This window comes from Paramisgurnus dabryanus, chromosome 12 (assembly GCF_030506205.2).
Source record: "Paramisgurnus dabryanus chromosome 12, PD_genome_1.1, whole genome shotgun sequence".
NCBI lineage: Eukaryota > Metazoa > Chordata > Actinopteri > Cypriniformes > Cobitidae > Paramisgurnus > Paramisgurnus dabryanus.
In genome coordinates, this window is record NC_133348.1 from 17,998,341 (window position 1) to 18,018,651 (window position 20,311).

At 36.3% G+C, this 20,311-nt stretch overlaps 2 protein-coding genes across 2 annotated transcripts in view; one reads left to right on the forward strand and one right to left on the reverse strand.

Moving 5' to 3' along the window:
* On the forward strand, window positions 1-4,266 carry serpina10a (serpin peptidase inhibitor, clade A (alpha-1 antiproteinase, antitrypsin), member 10a). The gene is made up of 5 exons (XM_065256946.2): window positions 1-175; window positions 831-1,411; window positions 1,719-1,992; window positions 2,332-2,479; window positions 3,252-4,266. The coding sequence occupies exons 2-5, from the start codon at window positions 853-855 to the stop codon at window positions 3,438-3,440; spliced, it is 1,170 nt and encodes a 389-aa protein (XP_065113018.1). The 5' UTR covers window positions 1-175; window positions 831-852; the 3' UTR covers window positions 3,441-4,266.
* Window positions 3,721-20,311, reverse strand: part of ppp4r4 (protein phosphatase 4, regulatory subunit 4) — a 26,614-nt gene continuing 10,023 nt past the window's right edge. Inside the window, exons 5-25 of the mRNA XM_065256945.2 lie at window positions 19,933-20,006; window positions 19,713-19,819; window positions 19,301-19,408; window positions 16,902-17,023; window positions 16,314-16,436; window positions 16,045-16,208; window positions 13,431-13,550; window positions 12,840-12,917; window positions 11,068-11,151; window positions 9,457-9,639; window positions 9,260-9,365; window positions 9,024-9,171; window positions 7,680-7,821; window positions 7,549-7,587; window positions 7,383-7,454; window positions 7,157-7,220; window positions 6,983-7,063; window positions 6,663-6,753; window positions 6,472-6,533; window positions 6,225-6,381; window positions 3,721-4,913 (exon numbers count right to left, since the gene is read on the reverse strand). Of these exons, the coding sequence (XP_065113017.1) occupies window positions 4,868-4,913; window positions 6,225-6,381; window positions 6,472-6,533; window positions 6,663-6,753; window positions 6,983-7,063; window positions 7,157-7,220; window positions 7,383-7,454; window positions 7,549-7,587; window positions 7,680-7,821; window positions 9,024-9,171; window positions 9,260-9,365; window positions 9,457-9,639; window positions 11,068-11,151; window positions 12,840-12,917; window positions 13,431-13,550; window positions 16,045-16,208; window positions 16,314-16,436; window positions 16,902-17,023; window positions 19,301-19,408; window positions 19,713-19,819; window positions 19,933-20,006 (2,171 nt within the window). The 3' untranslated portion in view covers window positions 3,721-4,867. The remainder of the gene's footprint in view (window positions 4,914-6,224; window positions 6,382-6,471; window positions 6,534-6,662; window positions 6,754-6,982; window positions 7,064-7,156; window positions 7,221-7,382; window positions 7,455-7,548; window positions 7,588-7,679; window positions 7,822-9,023; window positions 9,172-9,259; window positions 9,366-9,456; window positions 9,640-11,067; window positions 11,152-12,839; window positions 12,918-13,430; window positions 13,551-16,044; window positions 16,209-16,313; window positions 16,437-16,901; window positions 17,024-19,300; window positions 19,409-19,712; window positions 19,820-19,932; window positions 20,007-20,311) is intronic.

Sequence of the window (20,311 nt, forward strand, 5' to 3'; positions counted from 1 at the left end):
AATGCGCAAGTGCGGATGTTGCGTAATCTTCGTGCGGATGGTTTGTTATTGATGGCGTCATGTGAACTGAGTTCTCCGTTATAATTATTATTCTGTTATATTGTAGTGGACGATTTAAAACAGATCTTTATCCATATATCAGAGAATCGGGGCTGTGACGTCGAAGCAGACATTTGTAAGTAGTCTGGCCTCCAGAATTTTCTGCTATTGTTCGCTTTAGGGAGAGTATTTAAGATACTAGATATTTACTAATATTTTATGCACGCAGTTGTTAATTTGACCACATTGACGAATTCATTTTTATTTCTATAATGTGTATTAACGCATGCTATGATGATGTTGTTAGCAGGCGCAGTCTATGTTTACATGCGCAGTCATCGCAGCGTTTAAATGTCTTCGGCATTGCAATCAATAAATTGTTACATCTTATAATCCTTGTAATATACGTGTTATAATACATTCTGTTGCTATTGTAGCTGGGTAAATAATGATTACTTAACCTATGCCCTTTCAGAAATTAACCAATGTTTTTTGTTGTTGTTGTTATAGCATGTGTTTTTTGTAGATTTATTAACATTAGCTTATGTCATAGTAAAAGACGTATGGTTATTGTACTGAGACCATAGTAAATGTATAGTAAACATAGCTAAACTATAGTTACTGTAGTAAACCCATGGTTAATTGTCTGGCTTATTTAACAGTAGAATTGATAAATAATTTATATCAGTTTATACAATTTAATGGCAAGGTCTTAGACATTAATTAAATATTCTGTGTTTTTCTATATTATATACTCATGATGTCTTTAAATATTTTTCTTGAATGCACAGAAGCACTATTGAGACTGTGAAGATGGGTTTCATCGAACTCCTGATCTGTGCACCCATCCTTGCTCTATGTGTTTTCGGCCAAACTGCAGACGTTGAAGAGCTTGCCAACAAGAATGCAGACTTTGCTACTCGGCTGTACAGCGCCATTTCCAGTGCAAGTGATGAAAATGTAGTGATTTCAACTTTAGGGGCTACTTTAGGTTTAGCAACATTAGCAGCAGGGGCTGGTGGGACCTCTCGCAGTGAGCTGCTTCAGGGCATAGGTGTGGCCTCAATGGAGAAAGATGGAGAGCCAGAAAGGATTCAAACCTTACTCCAGCATCTTAGAGAGACCACCTCTCAGATCCAGGCCACCGGCCTTTTCACTAGCCAGCAAGTTGAGGCAGATTCCAGCTTTACCAGCAAGGTTAAGCAGTTTTATAATGCAGATGTTCAAAAGGTGAATTATGCTGATGGGCAGATGGCAAAAGGAAGCATCAATGATTATGTAAGAGGCCGAACGGGGGCAAAGATCAGTGAGATGGTTAAGACAGTCGACCCCCAAACCATGGCCATGTTTGTAAGTGCTTCTTACTTCACAGGTGAGATACATTTGATATTTATATCAATGTTACTGCTATATTGGAAAATAATCCATTGAGATTTTAGACATGAGCTGATATATGCTTTGACCACAGTATGTGACCCTGTCTGTCTCATAATCTTTTTGTGAAGTAGGAGCATCAACATTTAATTTCAATCTTTGATATGACCTTACTCAGTCAATCTTAAAGATATTAAGGTTATACTTTCACAGAATGTCCTTTACATTATGTAGGATGATTTTATGTAGCAAGAAATTACTAAAAATGACTTCAGCTTTAAATGTCTTTTCTTGATCTTTAACAGGCCAGTGGCAGCAACCCTTCAACGTTAACAACACCCAAGAGGAGCGTTTCTATGTCAACAAGTATAACATTGTGCAAGTGCCCATGATGTTTCGCTCAGACAAATATTACCTGGCCTACGACCCCACACTTAAGGTTGGCATTCTGAGACTGCCTTGTGAAGAGGGTATCACCATGCTTGTCCTGCTTCCAGATGAAGATGTGGATTACACCCACATTGAAGAAGCCATATCTGGTCACGTATTTCGCGGATGGGTCACAAAGCTGAAAAAGACGTGAGTCGTGTAATCTGCCTTTTACCTTTTTTGGCATATTATTATTATTATTTATTTTTGAATAACAAAATATCTGCATCAAAGCAAAGTCAGATAGTTTACTTGACACAAATGCAGTATAGTTACATAGCCTGTTGAATCAAGTAATTTAAAGTCAATAGTTCACCCCAAAATTTTAATTCTGTTTTAGTGTCTATTTACTCACCCTCATGTTGTTACATATTGGTGTTTATTGTTGTTTTTAGTAAAAAAAAAAAAAAAACTTAAACCATTTGAGATCTTGGGAACAACCTGAATGTTGTATTTTTTCCTTAAAACACAATTTTTGTCTTTCTTTAGGAAATTGGAGGTTCAGCTGCCAAGATTTTCACTGAAGCAGTCTTCTTCACTAAAGATGAGTCTGTCTAGCTTGGGCATTAAAGAGATCTTTGAGGGCAGTGCAGATCTGTCTGGAATTAGCAGTACAGCAGGCCTAAAACTGTCAGAGGTATGAGACCTTTAACCCTGAGATGTTAATGACACCTAATGTACATGGTGTTGAATGAATATGCATGTGAATATTTCATTACATTTCATTCTTAATGTGTATTTCATGTCTATCTCTGAATTTACACAACTGAATTTCAACCATTGTTGTTGAGAGCATGGCCTGATGCCATTGGTGTTCGCTTATATATATATATATATATATATATATATATATATATATATATATATATATATATATATATATATATATAATATGCAGTACTGTGCAAAGTCTTAGGCCACCACCAGCAGACTTGTTGTTTTGGAAGTTTTAAGGTCCATCCATATTATTTTTACACAGGAAAATATTAATACAGGATATATTTATACAGGAAACATACAGGAAATATGTACAAATTTTTTTTAATTTTCAGGACTTAATGTTTTCTTCAGGCATCAGTATTAAGTGTGACCTCTCTTGGCATTTGCCTGCTCAAGTGGAAGGGGAGTTTACCCTAAATACTTGACACTTCAGCTTATACTTTTATACTGTTTTTAATACTACATAAACATTTCCTGTATTTTCTGGTTGTATTCTAATAAAGAGACTGAGAAATAATTATATACGATCACTATACAATTGCATGGTGTCCTAAGACTTTGGCACAGTACTGTACATATATCATGAGGTGAAATTTAAATATTATTACGAAATATATTATTCTGCATGATGAGCATATGTACAGTGTGTGGATATTAGCATACTTTGACCAATGCCGCATTGGTTTCAGGTAGTACAGAGTGTTGCATTTGAGGTGGATGAAACAGGAGGCTCAGTGAGTGATGCCTCCAGCAATCCCTTCATGGACCCTCTTCCTCCAAGGCTTACATTCAACCGACCATTCATTTTCGTTGTCTACCATGAGGCCACGAAATGCATTCTCTACATAGGACGTGTCGTCGACCCAACAAAGAACTAATGACGTGTATAGAAACCAATTGTGCATGTTTATTTATATCTATACAATTACTCATGTCAGTGGTTCCCAACTAGGAGAGCGATACTTGGAAAAAAATACTATAATTATAATTAAACTATAATTAATATTTAATTCATTAATAGATTTGCTGTTAGACTTTTCACGAGAAAGCTTCTCGTGATCCCAGAACCTGTTGAAACCCCAAATAGCAACAAGCTTACAGTATGTGTCTTATTACATAAAGAGTCTTTTCTCCAATAGTATTAAATGTTATTTATTAAAAAAAAAATGTAAGCATGCTCATTTTAATAAAATTAATGATAATGCTGAATGATTTCCAATATAATATGTAAAAAACACAAAATGAGTTACTTGGCAGAGTGTTACTTGTGTTAAGTGAGTCAGCCTCAATCATCATTCACTTTCTTTGTATAGAAAAACTGAAACTGTCAACATTACTAAAAAATGAACCCTTAGTGTTCCTTGAAAGAAAGTAATAGTGGTTTGAAATTACACAAGGGTAACTAACAGATTTTTTATTTTATGGTATGTTTTTAAGGAAAGCACATTTCTGGTTTGGTGTTGGATTGGTTGGGAACACTGATCTATGTCCATTCCTCACCATTTGCTTGGATAACCAGATTAAATTGAATGTAATGTTTATCTTCACAAACGGTGGACTTAATTTTAGAATATAATATAGTCACAACACAATATGTATTTGCAGAATTATTTTGTTTGCAATTGTCTACGAGGACAACAACTACATGTATGTTTACTGTTGATTTAAAGTTTATTAGTTGTGATTGAGAGTGTTACCTACACAGTATAATGTTACATGTCATCTTATTTTGTTTTGTGCTGCCTATAGAAATATGTCTTCTTGTACTGTAAGTATCACCACTTAAACATGGTGTTCAACTTAAATTCATTAAAAACATCATATTCAACATAACGTTTATTCATTGGGTACTAGGATGTTGGCGTTAATCAGTCAGGTGCTAGACAACACCAGGCACAATCTCATTGGTGGGATAGAATGGAGAGTTTCGAAACTCCTCAAGGAGTCGGGTCAATCATAAAAATACATAGTGCTTCTTTTTCTCTTAACCACTTCAAAAATATAAAACAGAGAATTTGCAAAGCATGCTATAATACAAGAAATAAAATAATGAGGCAGTAAATTAAATACATTCAATTACTCCTCAACTCTTTCGTAGTTTCATTTAATGACAAGTGATGTTAGTTTTTAGTTGAAATAAGGCAGAGATGGATCGATGCAGGCCATTTTTGATGTCCCAATACATCTTAAGCCGTTTCTGGTATAGAGGAGAGAGGAATGGACACATCGAAATGGCCGATACTGTTGCTGCAGAACGCTAAGTCTTTCAGAAAGAGGCTTCATAAGTCAGAAGGCAAAGTTTTTATCACTCTCTCCCAGATTGCATTCCAAAGGAATTTGACTTCCGTTGTCTGTCGGACAAAAAAACAGAAAGGTAGTTACGAACACTCTGACTGAAACTTACAGTTCACAAGTATTCATAAGTTTAATAAACAGTATAAAACTGGTAGGTTCCAGATGTAAAAACCTTTTTCATTTTCTCCATAAGTAATATATATATATATATATATAAATATATATATATATATATATTTATATATATATATATATATATATATATATATATATATATATATATATATATATATATAATTATTCAAATTCATTAAAGGTGCAATATGGGACTTTTAGAGGGATCTCTTCAGAGATCCTCTGTACTATACTATCAGTGGTGTATAAAGACCCTACACAATGAACTGTATTGTTTTTATTACCTTCGAATGAGCCGTATTAATATACACAAAAGTTTTTTTGTTTCTACAGACAAACCGTTCTATAGAGCGCATTTTGTCACTACGTTCTCTCAGACGATGAAGTTTTTGTCCTGTGGTGGCTACCGTAGCTTCTCTAGGTATTTCGAAAAAGAGGGGTTAGCTGTGGACTGAGCCATGGGGTTGCAATTCACAGTGTCACCACTAGATGCCGCTAAATGTCCCACATTGCACCTTAAGGGGCGGTTCACATTTCGTCTCTAAAACAGCGCTGAAAACGCGACTGTTGGTTGGTTCTTGTCACATGACCTGCGGTGTGCTTGCGGCATTCTGAAAAGTTGGAATGTTTTTAACTCGATGCGGACGCTTTTTTTAAGATATCAAATAAATCTTTGGTGTTCCCAGAGTATGTATGTGAAGTTTTAGCTCAAAATAGCATACAGATAATTTATTATAGCATGTTAAAATTGCCTCTTTGTAGGTGTAAGCAAAAATGTGATGGTTTTGGTGGTAAGTTGATCTATGCACTAACTGGCAGTGTCGTGGTTGGATGGTGCCGATTAGGGGTGGTATTATCCCTTTCTGACATCACAAGGGGAGCCAAATTTCAATGACTTCAATGAATTATATCACTTAAACAGGGAAAAGTCAGATTTTCATGATATGTCCCCTTTAAAGAAATAACTTTTCATTACATATAAAAAATAAATTTATATTTGACAACATCATTCGCAATACTTCGAGGGATGCAAGTAAAAGTATTCAGCTACATATCTGTCTTTCTCTCAAATATTCATATACTCATTCATGTTTTATAATGTTGGAAATGTTTGGTTAATGGCTTAGATATATAGAAATCCTTATGGAGAAAATAAATAGGAACTAGGGGTGCTTAAAAGATTTTTGGCCACTGTTGTGCTCTATCCAAGACTTTAATTCAGGTAGACATACACAGAGAGCTTTCTGGATTGTGTGTCTTTATTCCCATTACTCCGGTGATCCACAGAGCTGCTTGTGTTGCTGCGGATCAGTACAGGCATGGACGAAGTTGATGGCGTGGAGGAGATTGAAGAAGTTACATTAAAGTGGTGGGGTCGCAAGTTATCATCTAAAAAAATTAAATACAAGCGTGTGAAACTAAATGTTTGAGGCAAGGACAACAGCTTGAAATTCGAATAGTTGAAATTCTAATAGTTACCATTTATTGGTAGCATAGCGCTCTTTCCTGATCCAGGGCAACTTCCTGAATCCTTTACTTTTCTGAAGAAAAAATTTGAGATGACAGGTGACAGGTTAAAGCAAACACATGACAACAAATTCAAGGACAAACATAGGCTTTACTGACTCGGCAATGCAACACAAGTGAAATAAAGTGAGTCTGTAACTTACAAGGTTTTGTCTGAGCTTGTCATCTTGGGTGTTGTGGGATGGCCACTGAGTGAACGACTTCGAGCTAGTTTGGCTCTTCGCATCTCCTTCCCTAAAATATTAATATTGAAGCCTCCATTGAAATGTTTTTCAGTATTTACTAATTGTAAACTTTCAGATTTTAATGCTTCCCATTTTATTATGTCTTTATACTGCATTCATTACTGGAAAAAAGTTAATTTTCTGCCATGGTTATTTGATTAAATGTTCTATTTTGAGCTTTTGTTTTTATTTTGGCATAAATCAGTGAAGATTTATTTTCATCAGGAACAGATGCTCACCAGTAGAACTGGCTGATGTTGCTCCTGATGTGGATCCTGACATTCCTTTACTACCAGACATGCTTGACTTGCTTTCTCTCTCTGCAAAACAATAACATTACAAAGCCTAGACGTGTTCGGACTGCTATTAGATGTATTTTTGTTTATGTTTGATAATGGATAAACCTGACTCACGTTTCTTATCAGCTTGTTTCTCTCCAGCTAGTTTGGCTTCGCTCTGCTGTCGTTCCAACAGTTCCTATGTAAGCAAAACACAAACACAATATAAGGAGCAGCTATTATAAAGAAATAAAGATGGTTTCTGGTTCTGAAATTACTTGATCAACCACATTATACAGTGCAAGTATCTATTACCCACTTTTATTCATGTAAAAGGTGAACCAAACAGTACACTTCTCACCATTTCAAGTAAAAGAGCCTCTTCCTTCTCTTTCTTCTGATCCAAGAGCTCTCTTTCATGCCTCTTATGATACTGTAAATGTGAACAGTTCTTTTAATATTAACAGTCAAGTAGCTTACACAGTATTCAGCTTCAGGTATGTAAAAAAGTCACACATCTTTTATACCGGCTCTGTAATGTCCAGTTTGTCCAGCTCCAAAACTGTCTGAGAAAAAATAGCAACAATTTGAGGATTTTTATTGTTTCTGAGTAATAGCTTTGTTATATATCCTGTTAAAGTTTTAAGGAGAGCCTCACTTTGCGCAGAGTACCCACTACATCTTTGTCCTTTTCACGGCACAACAATTTCCGCACACAAAACTCCAGCTGTTGAAGCAGATGTTTGTCTGATGGTCTGATGGTGGATCTCAGTTTGGGTAGCATATAACAAAGCTTATACCTGCAAGGGTGACAGATTACTGTATGACGTTAAAGTGAAGCAAAATTGACTTCTGAAATTAATGCATTTTATATAAATCAATTTAAAATCACACCCTGTTAATAAAAATGTTTTATTTAATATACTAAAATTAAAATAAATGTCTTTTAACACTTTCCCCACCTTTGACAAGTTACCTCGTCAATAAAGAGAAAACGCTTCCCTTCCAAAGACGAGTTTTTTCCGGCAATCTGAATTTCCGCTATTATCCACCAGGTGGCACTCTTACCCATCTTATAAAACCCAGAAGCAACCCCTTACAGTACATTAACACGGGGCGAAAGCGTTAACGCCTGACAGAAGGCTTGTCTGAAGCGTGGCCAACAGCCAATCACAGTGGCCGCAACCTATGCTCCGGTCTTCCATAAACGTAATTGGCTGGCTCTGCCTAGGTTATATTCATAAGGCTGATGCGCGCATTGCCGCTTGAAATGTTCAACGCATGACGTTACCCATTAAAAGTGAATGGGAAGCGTTAGCGCTTACGCCCCGTGTGAATGCACCATTAGGGTAAACAGTTAGAACTCCGTGTATGTTTTGGTCATTGCTCTGAATCGAATGTCTATCAAAACACCTTTACAAAAATGCAATTATCTCAACTTTTTGTTCAAAATTTGGTATTTTCGAAGAAACCTACCCATATTTGAGAGGTGATAAAAAGAGAACAAATGAAGGTAGGATGAAACTTTTTTTCTGAAAACAGAGGGTCTGTTCTTTCATTTGATATATTGTATGATTATATATTTAAAGAAGAACATTTTCTGGAAGGCATTACATTTTTGTCATAAATCATAAAAAATGTGAACGCTGGCTGGCAACTTTTTTAAACAGCACTGACAGGGAAAGAGTTAATTTATGCTAAAAGTTTAGCTGATTGAAAAAAAACTATTAATATCCAGGCACGGCACATCAGATAATAAAAGCTGTCTTTTCCACATAAGTGACAACAGGCAACACTTAATTTTGACAGTTGTATTGTTTCTATTTATGCCATGTCGCACCGGGTTACCGCCCACATTGAAAACTCACTGAACCAAGATCCCACTTTTAATGTGAATTAAACATCAAACGTAAATGAGGAGAGACTGTAGATGAAAAACACAAGTATTGCTTGTCTGGAATGACGTGCATGGTTGTGGACACAATGAACCATAAGCTGTCACCTGACGTTGGCCACGGGGTCGCTGACCAACTCGAGTGCCATAGTAAGGAAATGCTTGCAAAAATATGATTTGGAGAAGAGGTCTATTGTGATGTCACACAGGTCCAGATAGCGCAGCCTGTTCCAGTAGCTTCTACCTTGAGCAAGCTCTTAAATTCAGAAGAGAACAGTTTTGAACAACTATATCTCTCACACATACACACAAAAAATGAAATTAGTTATTCTCTACCCCTTTACCTTGTTTTATTTTGTTAATTATCTCTTGCCTCTGCTCCTGTTTGCGATTATATCGTAAAAACACACATAATGTTCTTACGGCTTCCCGCTGGACTGGTAGAACGTTCTAGAACAGAACAAACAGAACAGACATGGGTCATAAGTGAGACAGTGTGCAGGAGTGTGTGCTGTATGTGTGTAAGCAAAAAGCATGTTACATTGTTGGTGATGATGCTGAACATCCTCTGAAGGAAGCGGAAATAGATCTGGTCTCCAGAGATGACGCGAGGCAAACAGGAGTAGCACTGCAGGAGCTTCTCGTGAACTCTCCAGTGTAGTGAAGACGCTGCTTTCTGTTCTGCTGTCACCAGAGCAGAAACCAGATCTGGAACGTTGACCTGCTGCAAGAGTGAATGACAGATGCTTGTTTTATAAGGCCTATTTGTTATTTTGCTTTATAACATGGCAGTGGAATGCTTGATTTTGATTGGCTAGTCGCAACATTTGCAGGTTTGTTACTGCCAATAACAACCAATCAAAACTAAAAACACACTGTAATGCAGATGCTTGCAACTCATTTTGACAGGTACATTTTAATATTACACAAAAATTAAATATAAATATATCTTTCAATAACATATATGACAATATAATAAATTGCATTTGTTAAAAATTAGCTAATAAAATATTTCAAATCAATATTTAATGTTCCTTATATTACTTATGATGTAAATAGCCGTGCAATTTGGAGGTATTATGAATATGCAACTGTAGATGAATATGCAAAACATGCAGCTTCAGCAATGGCAAACTAGGTCACCTACTTAATATTCATTAGTGTTGATCGGGCGATTGAATTTCCTTAAAGGATTAGTCAATTTTCTTAAAAAAATCCAGATAATTTACTCACCACCATGTCATCAAAATGTTGATGTCTTTCTTTGTTCAGTCGAGAAGCAATTATGTTTTTTGAGGAAAATATTCCAGGATTTTTCTTATTTTAATGGACTTTAATGGACCCCAACACTTAACAGTTTTAATGCAGTTTAAAATTGCAGTTTCAAAGGACTCTAAACGATCCCGAACGAGGCATAAGGGTCTTATCTAGCGAAACGATTGTCATTTTTGGCAATAAAAATAAAAATATGCACCTTTAAACCACAACTTCATCTTCTTCCGGCTGTGTGACGAGCCAGTGCGACCTCACGTAATTGCGTAATGACGTGGAAAAGTCATGTGTTACATATATGAAATGCACATTTGTGGACAATTTTAAACAATAAACTGACACAAAGACATTAATTAGTATTATTCCACCTAAAACAACGTATGAACGGTTCTTTTTCTCCACACTTGTAAACACTGGGGTGTAGTTTCGCATACTTCATCTGTGACCTCTTGACGTGATGACGTATTAAGGGACGTTGCGCTGGCGCGTCACAGGACCGGAGGAAGACGAGAAATTGTGGTTTAAAGGTGCATTTTTTTTTTTTTTGCCAAAAATGAAAATCGTTTTGCTTGATAAGACCCTTATGCCTCCTATGGGATCGTAAAGAGTTCTTTGAAAACTGCAATTTTAATGTTGGGGTCCATTAAAGTCCATTAAAACGAGAAAAATCCTGGAATGTTTTCCTCAAAAAACATAATTTCTTCTCTACTGAACAAAGAAAGACATCCACATTTTGGATGACATGGTGGTGAGTAAATTATATGGATTTTTTTCAAAGAAAATTGACTAATCCTTTACATTTTTCAGGTTGTTGTTGTATTTATATATACAGTATCAACCAAAAGGCCGATATCTTTAAAAAGTAAAGTTTGTCTGTTACCTTGCTCTCGGGTCCTGGTCCGTCTCCTCTGGATGTGGCTAGCTCTAAAGTCTCCTGAAGATTGTTCAACAAAGCATCCAGTACCTGCAGAATCAGGTCAACACACATTTCTCGTCAAACTTTTTAAAAACACCTTGACCGTCCACAAAAGGTCAGGTCTTTCAAAACTAGACATGCTGTAAAATGACACATCTTTGTCACGAGGTCCTATAGTGGTAACTATAACAGATTACGCTTTTTTTGTCATTTACTCATTTTTGGTTTGAGTGCCAGTGGTGTTCATGGAGTTTTGCGTATCACTGTAGTGGATGCTAATGCAGTATGTGACTAACACCTCTCAGGAGATCATGACAGAAAAAAACACAATACCACTCTCAGTCTCAGCAAGAGAGAAGCATTGTATTCATTCATCCCACGCAGCCTGCATGCAACCTCCGCAAAGCTAGCATGCTTGCGCACACACACCCCAACAGACACAAGTGTAGACATGGCATGTCTGGCACCTATAATGAATGCTTGGTAGTTTTGTGTTAAAGGTGGAGTGTGTAATTTTTTCTATATTAAAATACATTCTCTATCCCAGCTTAATATACACAGACAGCTACTAGTAAACCATCATAGACTGTTTCCAGGTGGATCTGTGCTGCTTTCACAATGTTTTCCTGTTTAATCCCATTCACACATGCATTCAGGTCTCAGAAAATGTACGTTAAATTGGCAGAGAGGCTTCTGTGTGAACACAAAAATGTCCCGTAAATGTTTTGGGATCGCTCCCTTAAAGAGGACCTAGGAATATTATGATCTTGTCTAAAATGCACACACATGGTTTTTTCAAGAGAGAAATCATGGATAATTACCAAACTTCAGACACTTTGGAAAAAATATCTCTTTACATGATCTTATTTGTGTGAATGCACAGATTCTGAAAACTCATTGGCAATCTGAATCAACCAAAAATCAAATGACGTTTTGGCTTCACTTTTCAGGGATTGTGTGGCACGCGTGGTTTGACCAATAGTGTGATTTGAGGGCGTGCCTACTGTATATTTTATCTGACCAACTGCAAACAAGAGGTAGAATCCAAATCCCATGCTTATGCACTATTCTATGCCACTTTCTAGTATAAATGGTGTAAGAGGTGTGCTTACATTGGACATTTCAAAAAAGAAAGTGGACTTTTAAGTACATGGATGATGCACTCGTTACAAAACAAAAATACACACAAATGTCACTTTTATTCTGTTTCAAACACTCCAGAAGGAAGTTCCTTGTAGGCATCCAAACATTAAGGTTACATAAGATTTGTTGGCTGTAGGAAGTGGATCCTGTTTCTGATTTTGCCAAGTTATAGATGTTTCAACATTCCCGAGACAACATTCCGAACAATAAATCAAAACTGAGGTATAAGATTGCAGTTTATGTAAAGTTTACACAGGGATAAGTTATGGTTAGGCTTTGGGGTAGGTATAGTCTTCCTACAGAAATGTAGTTTTAAAGTCAACAAACTACAGTATGTCAAAATCAGCTTAATCTAGGAAGAGGGGAGTTTAAATGGTCAGCCAACAATTTCTCCATGCAAATTCGGAACACCGTGGATGGACACTTAATGAGGACAAGGTCTTTAGAGTGGTAGCAGCTTTCTGCGAAGAAAGTTGTCATGTCTCACACAACACAGTGTCAAGGAAATGACTGTGCCGACTGAAGCTTTCACAGAAAACTGAAAGCTTTTTCTATAAACAAACACACACAAGAACCTTTTCTTCAGGTCTTACCTCTAATGAATCATCCTGCAGCAAAGTGATTAGCTCTTTGTGTACATAATGCACATTTGGGCCCAGTAATTTGACCACCTAATGCATAGGGATTAGAGAAGATTGTTAGTTGCGTTCTAAACAGGCTTCTTCACTCCCACAGTGTTGTAAAAAGGCACGATAAAGTTTCCAGCCGCGGGTATTTAGTCCATCCACACTAAATGTGAAAATGCTTTACGAAGAGTCAAACTTATATGATTTTTAATGTACAGTGGAGGAAAACCTGAGATTTCAAAGTGGGAGGGGCTATTCAAAGTGATGTAACAGTGATGGCGCCTGGTTAGTACATCATTTATTACTTTAATTGACTATTCACCTAGTTAAGACACTAGTGCAAGTTAGAAATTGCAAAAAGTAATCAATTCATATAAAATGCGAGTCGACCAAGTTGCATAACAATCACATTGCCTGTGCACTACCAGTATTGAAAGTGTGTCAATTACATTTAATTAGGGCTCCCAAATCCATTAACTCGGCTTGTTTCTATGTACCATGGATTTAATGAACCTATTCTTTATAGTCTTAATAGTCTATTTTTATAGAAGTTTGTACCTCGTGGAAACCCCCGGCTGCCGTCCTCCGTACTGAAATCTCCGGGTCGTGACAGAGGCTTGAGAAGGTGCGGTACAATTCAGACAAGAAGTGGTTCGGATCGGCAAAAAACACTATGGCCTGCAAATACACATACAGAACAAATCAAATAAATATTAAACATTTAAAAAAAAGGTAAGAACAGCCACTTCAGTCACACAGCAAAATGATAATGTATTATTCAAGAAAGTAATTTCTACAAAACTGTCTTTGGATGTACTTTAGTCAAAACATGACTTTCAACGACCTTCATCACGGTTCTGTTCATTGCAAAAACCAACTGCATTTTAAGTGACTGTCATTATAAATAGCCAGACTAACAACAAGGAAAGCTTGAGTGCTTGATGATGGAGCAGTCAGAGGTCTAATTTCCTCAAATGAGCTGTTGAGCTATTCTGGAAGTCTTTGTCTCCACCGACGGATGTTAAAAATAGATATGTCTGATTTAAATTACTGGTTGGCTAAAATGTCTTCTTGTCATAAAAGTATCCTCTAAAGGCAATTGAAACCTTTAGACAAACAAGTGTCCTTAAACCTTTAAAAAAAGTTTCAGATATGTTTTAGAGGTTTGTGTTCCTATTGCAAGGAAGTTAAAGTAAAATGTGCAGACTGTGTTTGTTTCTAAATAGCTTTAAAAAAAAAAAAAAAAAAAAAAAAAATATATATATATATATATATATATATATATATATATATATATATATATATATATATATATATATATATATATATATATATAAGTGAAAAAGGTAAAATTGTAATGTTCTACAAGCACAAACCCACCTTGTTTACAATGCAGTACAGTATGTTGTATACTATTTCAGTTTATTTATGTTGCCTCATAAAAATGTGACCCCTGCTGGCAAAATGATTTGGAATGCGCACTGTCTAAAGCTTTATTTATACTTGCGCTTTGGTCCGCAACGCGAGCCTCAGCTGATCCCGCGTGTCTCAACAAACGGACAAGGCGTTTATAGCTGACGCGCTCGCTGTTGCACTATTCTTTGAACCGCCAGGGGGTCACGCGAGCAATCAAGTCAAAAACAAATACAAAGAAGAGGATAGAAGAATCTTTCGCTGGAACAACCCTGGTGCTTTTAACATCAGAACTTGATATATAAATATGAGGACATGAATAAAACAACAATCTCTTAAATATGTCCTTATTAAACATTATCATTTCATTAACGTTTCTTACTAAACAAACAGTACAGAAAGGTTTATATTTCATTCCTCGTCCAGTGGTTCATTCAATACAAATATAAGCCAAAAATTCTGAATCATATGTAAAAGAATTTGTGTTTTAAACTGCAAAGTTTCTATACTTTACTTTCAGGGTGTCAGATAAGTAGTATATGCATTGTTTTGCATGGACTGATCAAAGAGATACGTCACAGGCTTGCCTGCTCAGACAGAATCGCCTCGAGTTCGGTCATTATCGGATGCGGAGCCTCCACGCGAAATAGGGTCTCATGCAGTCCGCGTTGACGTCATTTTTTGCCGCTCGCACCAACGCGCCCATGCAGATGTGTCGAGTATAAAAAACAAATAGCTTTATTTTGAGCTACAGGCGAAAGAAAGTATAAATATAGATTTTTGTCGAAATTGAGGTTTTCGTAAAAATAAGTACATCTACGTTTAGCGATCACAATGCTCTAAATAGTCATAAAACATCTAAAATGATCTTTATTTGTACATTTTCTAAGAGGTGTACCATCCTAAATGCTTAATCTAATACAAAGATGCATACATCCACATACGCGTCTGACATTTTGGTTTTGGTATTAAAGAGCACCTGTTTCATTGCTAAAAAACAACATTATTTTGTGTATTTGGTACTGTATAATACAATGTTTTTGCGTGGTTTATTGTTAAAACATACATTATTTTCCACATACTACGTTTTTGTATCTCCCAATTTTCCTCTCTTCCTGAAAAGCACTGATTTATGTACAAAACTCATTGATTTTAAAAGGGCTGTGTCCCTGATTGGCCAGCTAATCTGTACGTTGTGATTGGCCTGAAAATCTCTGGCGTCAGCGAAGAATAATGTCGATCTTTACTAATTTTAAAAATATCTGTTTTGACAAGACTTCACTGTTATGCAAAGTAAATGTTTGGTGAACTGGAAAAATATCTGATGTGTATTATTATATTAGATCATTGCATTTCAGTAGATCTTAAAGCTGTCTGTCTCAATATCAATCAAACAATAAAAGAAAGAAGAAAGTTGAACACATATTTTTCCTGAATTTGTGTGTGCCAATGATTTGTAAATATTAACTTTTTTTTACGATTTTTCAAAAAATTGACTTTGCTGACTCTTTCAACTTCAAACAGGTGTAGCTCTGTCATTTTTGTCAGATTCCAACAAATCATGTTATGAATTTTTTTTTATAGAGAATGTTCAAATATAAATAACTCATTTTTGAAAATTTGCTCATTTTGACTCAATTTGCCAGCACGTGTCACCAATGGCTTGGCACAGTTTTTGGGATATGGAGATAGTAACATTGCAAACACACAATTCACTTTTGTAGATCTTACACATAACATGTTTTGAATGTAAACTCACAGGAAAGTTGTAGGCGCAGTTCCTGCGCACCAGGGCGTATTTGTTCTCCAGCTCAAGTGGGTAGGGCTGGCTCTCGCAATGCCCGTTTTCATGCTGCAGACCCAGGCAACATAGCTTCTTATAAAACTCCAGAAACCAGAGGTGCTGCTCATCAGTAAAAGACTCTGTTTTAACAGATAAACAGCTCGGATAAACTCATGGCATTATAATAACGTAATCTTAAAATCATATGGAAAAGTGTTTTAGGTGTTAAAAGAAAACACACTGACCTGAGAGGCCGTGACAAAGCTTTCCATACTGAAATGACAGAGAAGCCAGCACTGCCTCATCACCTTTAAAACACTTTTCACAAAATGCCTTTACCAAGGGAAAAATCACACAGCTTCTGTCATCTATAAAAGATGGTGACAGGAAGGAAATGAGGGTGAGAAATTGACAGGAAAAGTGAGTTGCGAGCTTTCAAAATAGTTTTAAATCACAGCAAGCATCTCTTCACAAACAGCAACTTGCCAACATCTAAATCTGTCATTTCAGTCTGCTGACATTAAAAAAATGTCACATATGAGAACAAAGAGAAGATGTCTTTGTTTATATGATAAGGTACACAGCATGTGTTTGATGCATCACTCTGTGATGTAATAAAGAAAACAACAGGAAGTGCAAATAGTTCTCATTTCTGACACTTTTGACTTTCTCTGTATTTGAGAAAAAGTAAATAAGTATGTGTTATCTTACATCTACCCTTGAAAATGGTTTTGTTGTTGTAAGATAATGTAGTTTGATTTACTAAAGAATACACATATGTGATTTAATAATAAAACTAGTTAATTCATGCACAGCACATAGATATTGCTTACCACTGTCAAACATCTCTAAGAGATTGATGATGGTGTCGAAGGCTGCCAGTCGCACTGTACTGGCTTCATCTTGAGCCAACTCAACCAGTTCAGGCAGTACTTCAACCTTAGTGTGGTCCACCCTAAGACAAAGATCACAGATAAACATGGTGATACTGTACATTTGATAAAACAAGCATAACAAACCTAGAAATAGTCTTTGTAGCGACGACTTGCATAGTACTACCTTTTTTTTTAAACTCTTTGTAATTATTTTCTAATTTAAACATTAATCTGTCACATTATGAATGTTTATGCTATACCCTACGCATAGTAGAAATGAGATGAAAAAGCTATACATTTAAGCGCAAGATAGAAGAGTAGAAAATGTCTGCCTGGTGAAAGTCACCATGAGGGAAATCTTCCTTTTATCTGTTACATAAGAGTAATATGACTTCAGCTGCAGCTTAATGGAGACCGTCTTTTTCTCAGGGAGAATGTGAAAAAATGCTGAAAACGTTAATCAACATGTATTGAAATGAAAAAGAAAAATTAGCGTCACTTATATTAATTAGTTTAATTTCCCCATGAACAGAATTAGATATTTATATATTTTAAAGGTGGCATAGAATGATTGAACGGGTATTTATCCTTGTTCTGTGATGTGAAATGTAGACAACAAAATTTTGGTTGGGTCTGTAATGTCTTAGAAGCTTCCTAAAAACCTCTCTCAGAAAGCTATATTAAGGTGGGGGATTTTAAACGCGTGGTTTTGCACCTATTTGGTGTCCCTTTGGGCTTAACTGGCAACCTCATTATGAAATGTAAGCACTTGACGCTGATTGGCTGCCTTAGCTGCAACTCAAAAGAATGTAAACTTCGTCGTCTTCAGAACACAGACAGGCCAAAATTTTAAAGTTAGAAGAGCACACCTCGAAACGCGACTCACCATTTCGCCTTAAACTTCGCAAACACTAGGGCTGTCACGATTAAGAAATTTGACTGACGATTAATTGCCTAATAAATTGTGACGATTATGACTATTAATTGCCTGTTTTAGTGCTTTGACATTTAATTCTCATACATTTTTGTTTGTTCAAAAAATATTTTCACACATTGTTGTGATTATTTAAATTAAATATTTTGCAAGCTTTACATGGTAAATATTAATACAGATAACACATATTTAAAAGTCATTATGTAATGAATATCTTTCAAAAACGGAAAATTCTTAATAAGAAATAAACACTGACTGAGTGTCTGAAAAATAACTGAAAATAAAAATGCAATCAAAATAAACTATACCAGAACAGGCCTTGAATAGTAGCCAATCTTACTAAGGTCATATTAGTACTGGACCAAATGCCTGTAGTGGCTGCAAAAAATTAAAGGGATAGTTCGGCCAAAAACGATATTAAACCCATGATTTACTCACCCCCAAGCTGTCCGAGTTGCATATGTCCATCGTTTTTCAGACAAACACATTTTCGGATATTTTAGAAAATATTTTAGATCTTTCTGTTGATTAAATGTAATGTTACGGGGTCCAGCAATAGTCCACGACCTTCAAGTCCAAAAAAAGTGCGTCCATCCTTCACAAATTAAATCCAAACGGCTCCAGGATGATAAACAAAGGTCTTCTGAGGGTAATCCGTGCGGTGTTGTTGTAGAAATATCCATATTTAAAATGTTATTAACGTTATTAACTACCTTCCGGTAGCGCCGCCATCTTAGAGTCATCCGCATTCAGGATGAGCGCTTACGCAGCATACAGCGGTTTCTCTGTTGCTGCTCTGTCCCCCGCCCTCCGAATTTGTCATACGTCACTAAGAAAAGTGCGTACACTACGCTAATACTCTCTCCTGAGTCTAAGATATATACTTCTGAAAAACGATGGACATATGCAACTTGGACAGCTTGGGGGTGAGTAAATAATGGGTTTAATATCGTTTTTGGCCGAACTATCCCTTTAATTCCTACAGCTCCCCCTTGTGTTTTTTAGAGAGATGTGCAATCATTGCGGTGATTTGAAATCATCGCGATGAGGTCAAACAAGTGCAATGAGACGATTATTTAATCATTGTGACAGCCCTAGCGAACACTGCTGCAATTTACTTCCCGTCGGAGGCGAGAGGCCAAATGTATGCAAATTTTTTTGAAGGGAAGAGAATTAAATGAGAGTGGGGGGGGGGGTGAGTTGCATTTTACGTAACATGTATCTGTTGTTCAGATTCGGACATTTTCTGGCAGACATTTCTAAAGGAGGAATTTCTATGAAACGGAGATGTTCAGAATGTCTAGAACTTTTCGTATGTTCGTGAATGCAGGTAAACTACCGTTATTCAACTAAAACAAGGTACAATTTTTATTTTTCATTCTCTGTCCCCTTTTAAATGTCTCTTTAATATTTATCTTTTTACCCAATTCCCCTGGTGATGTTCTCCAGCTGGCGGCACATGCAGGCGCGCACCTCATACTCTACGTCCTGGCACAATGACCTGACCATGGGAAGAAGATCCTTCTTTACTCTGCACAGAGAAGATGTGATGGACAACGTCACACATTTCATATTATTTATGTGTGTTGTATGATATATATGTCTTTGAAATCGAGGGTGAAGTCTCTTAATCTTTTCATGAGGAACATCAAAGTTTTATCTCAATCATTGATTTTAATCTTTGACATAAACTTATGCAGTCAATATTAAAGATATCAAGGTAATATTGTCCCAGAATGTTCTTTACATTATGCATTATTTTATATAGAAAACAGTTAATCAAAAGTTTTCACAGACTGCGTCACATATCATTTTTAATGTGCCAACAAACTTACGTTGATGATTCAAATTTGCCAACAACCTTTCCCAGGATGCGACAGCTGGCCAAACGTGCTGGGATAGACTGAGACAGCTGATGTTTGGATAACAGAGGGCTAAGAATCTGCACAAATAACCAACCACAGCAAAAAGACTTTGAATTTACACATACAAGTGGTTCCTATGACATACACTGTGTGAAATGATAGCCATAAAACATCCTGCAGATGTTGTTACCTCTTGCCTGATTGTTTCTTTTGGTAAAGCATCAATTGCTGAGAGCAGTGTCTCCAGCCAAGCATTGCTGACCACTGTTAAAATATGCAAGAGGAACAAAGCATCTGTTGCAGATTGTGTACTTGACAAAAATGTGCATTTCATTCTCTGACACAAGATATAATGCCTTTCAATCACAAGACTGCAAATTATTAGGACTCATGCTGCAGCCAGACTGAATGTAACAGGGTGTAGAAAAAATCTGTAGTCAGGCCAAATTCAATAGCCCTGTTTTTTTGTAAGCTTGTGGATTGTGTCTGTCTGCGCATGAGCCTGTAATTGACTGCACAAGGGATGCACAGAGAGAGAGACAATATATTTGATATTCAATTACATAGAA

What these genes read in the sequence shown, in the direction of transcription:
- serpina10a (XM_065256946.2), top strand. Translation starts at nt 853, where the DNA reads ATGGGTTTCATCGAACTCCTGATCTGTGCACCCATCCTTGCTCTATGT. An exon ending in AAGTGCTTCTTACTTCACAG is followed by an intron (nt 1,412 to 1,718) that starts GTGAGATACATT and finishes GATCTTTAACAG; the next exon opens with GCCAGTGGCAGCAACCCTTC. An exon ending in GTCACAAAGCTGAAAAAGAC is followed by an intron (nt 1,993 to 2,331) that starts GTGAGTCGTGTA and finishes GTCTTTCTTTAG; the next exon opens with GAAATTGGAGGTTCAGCTGC.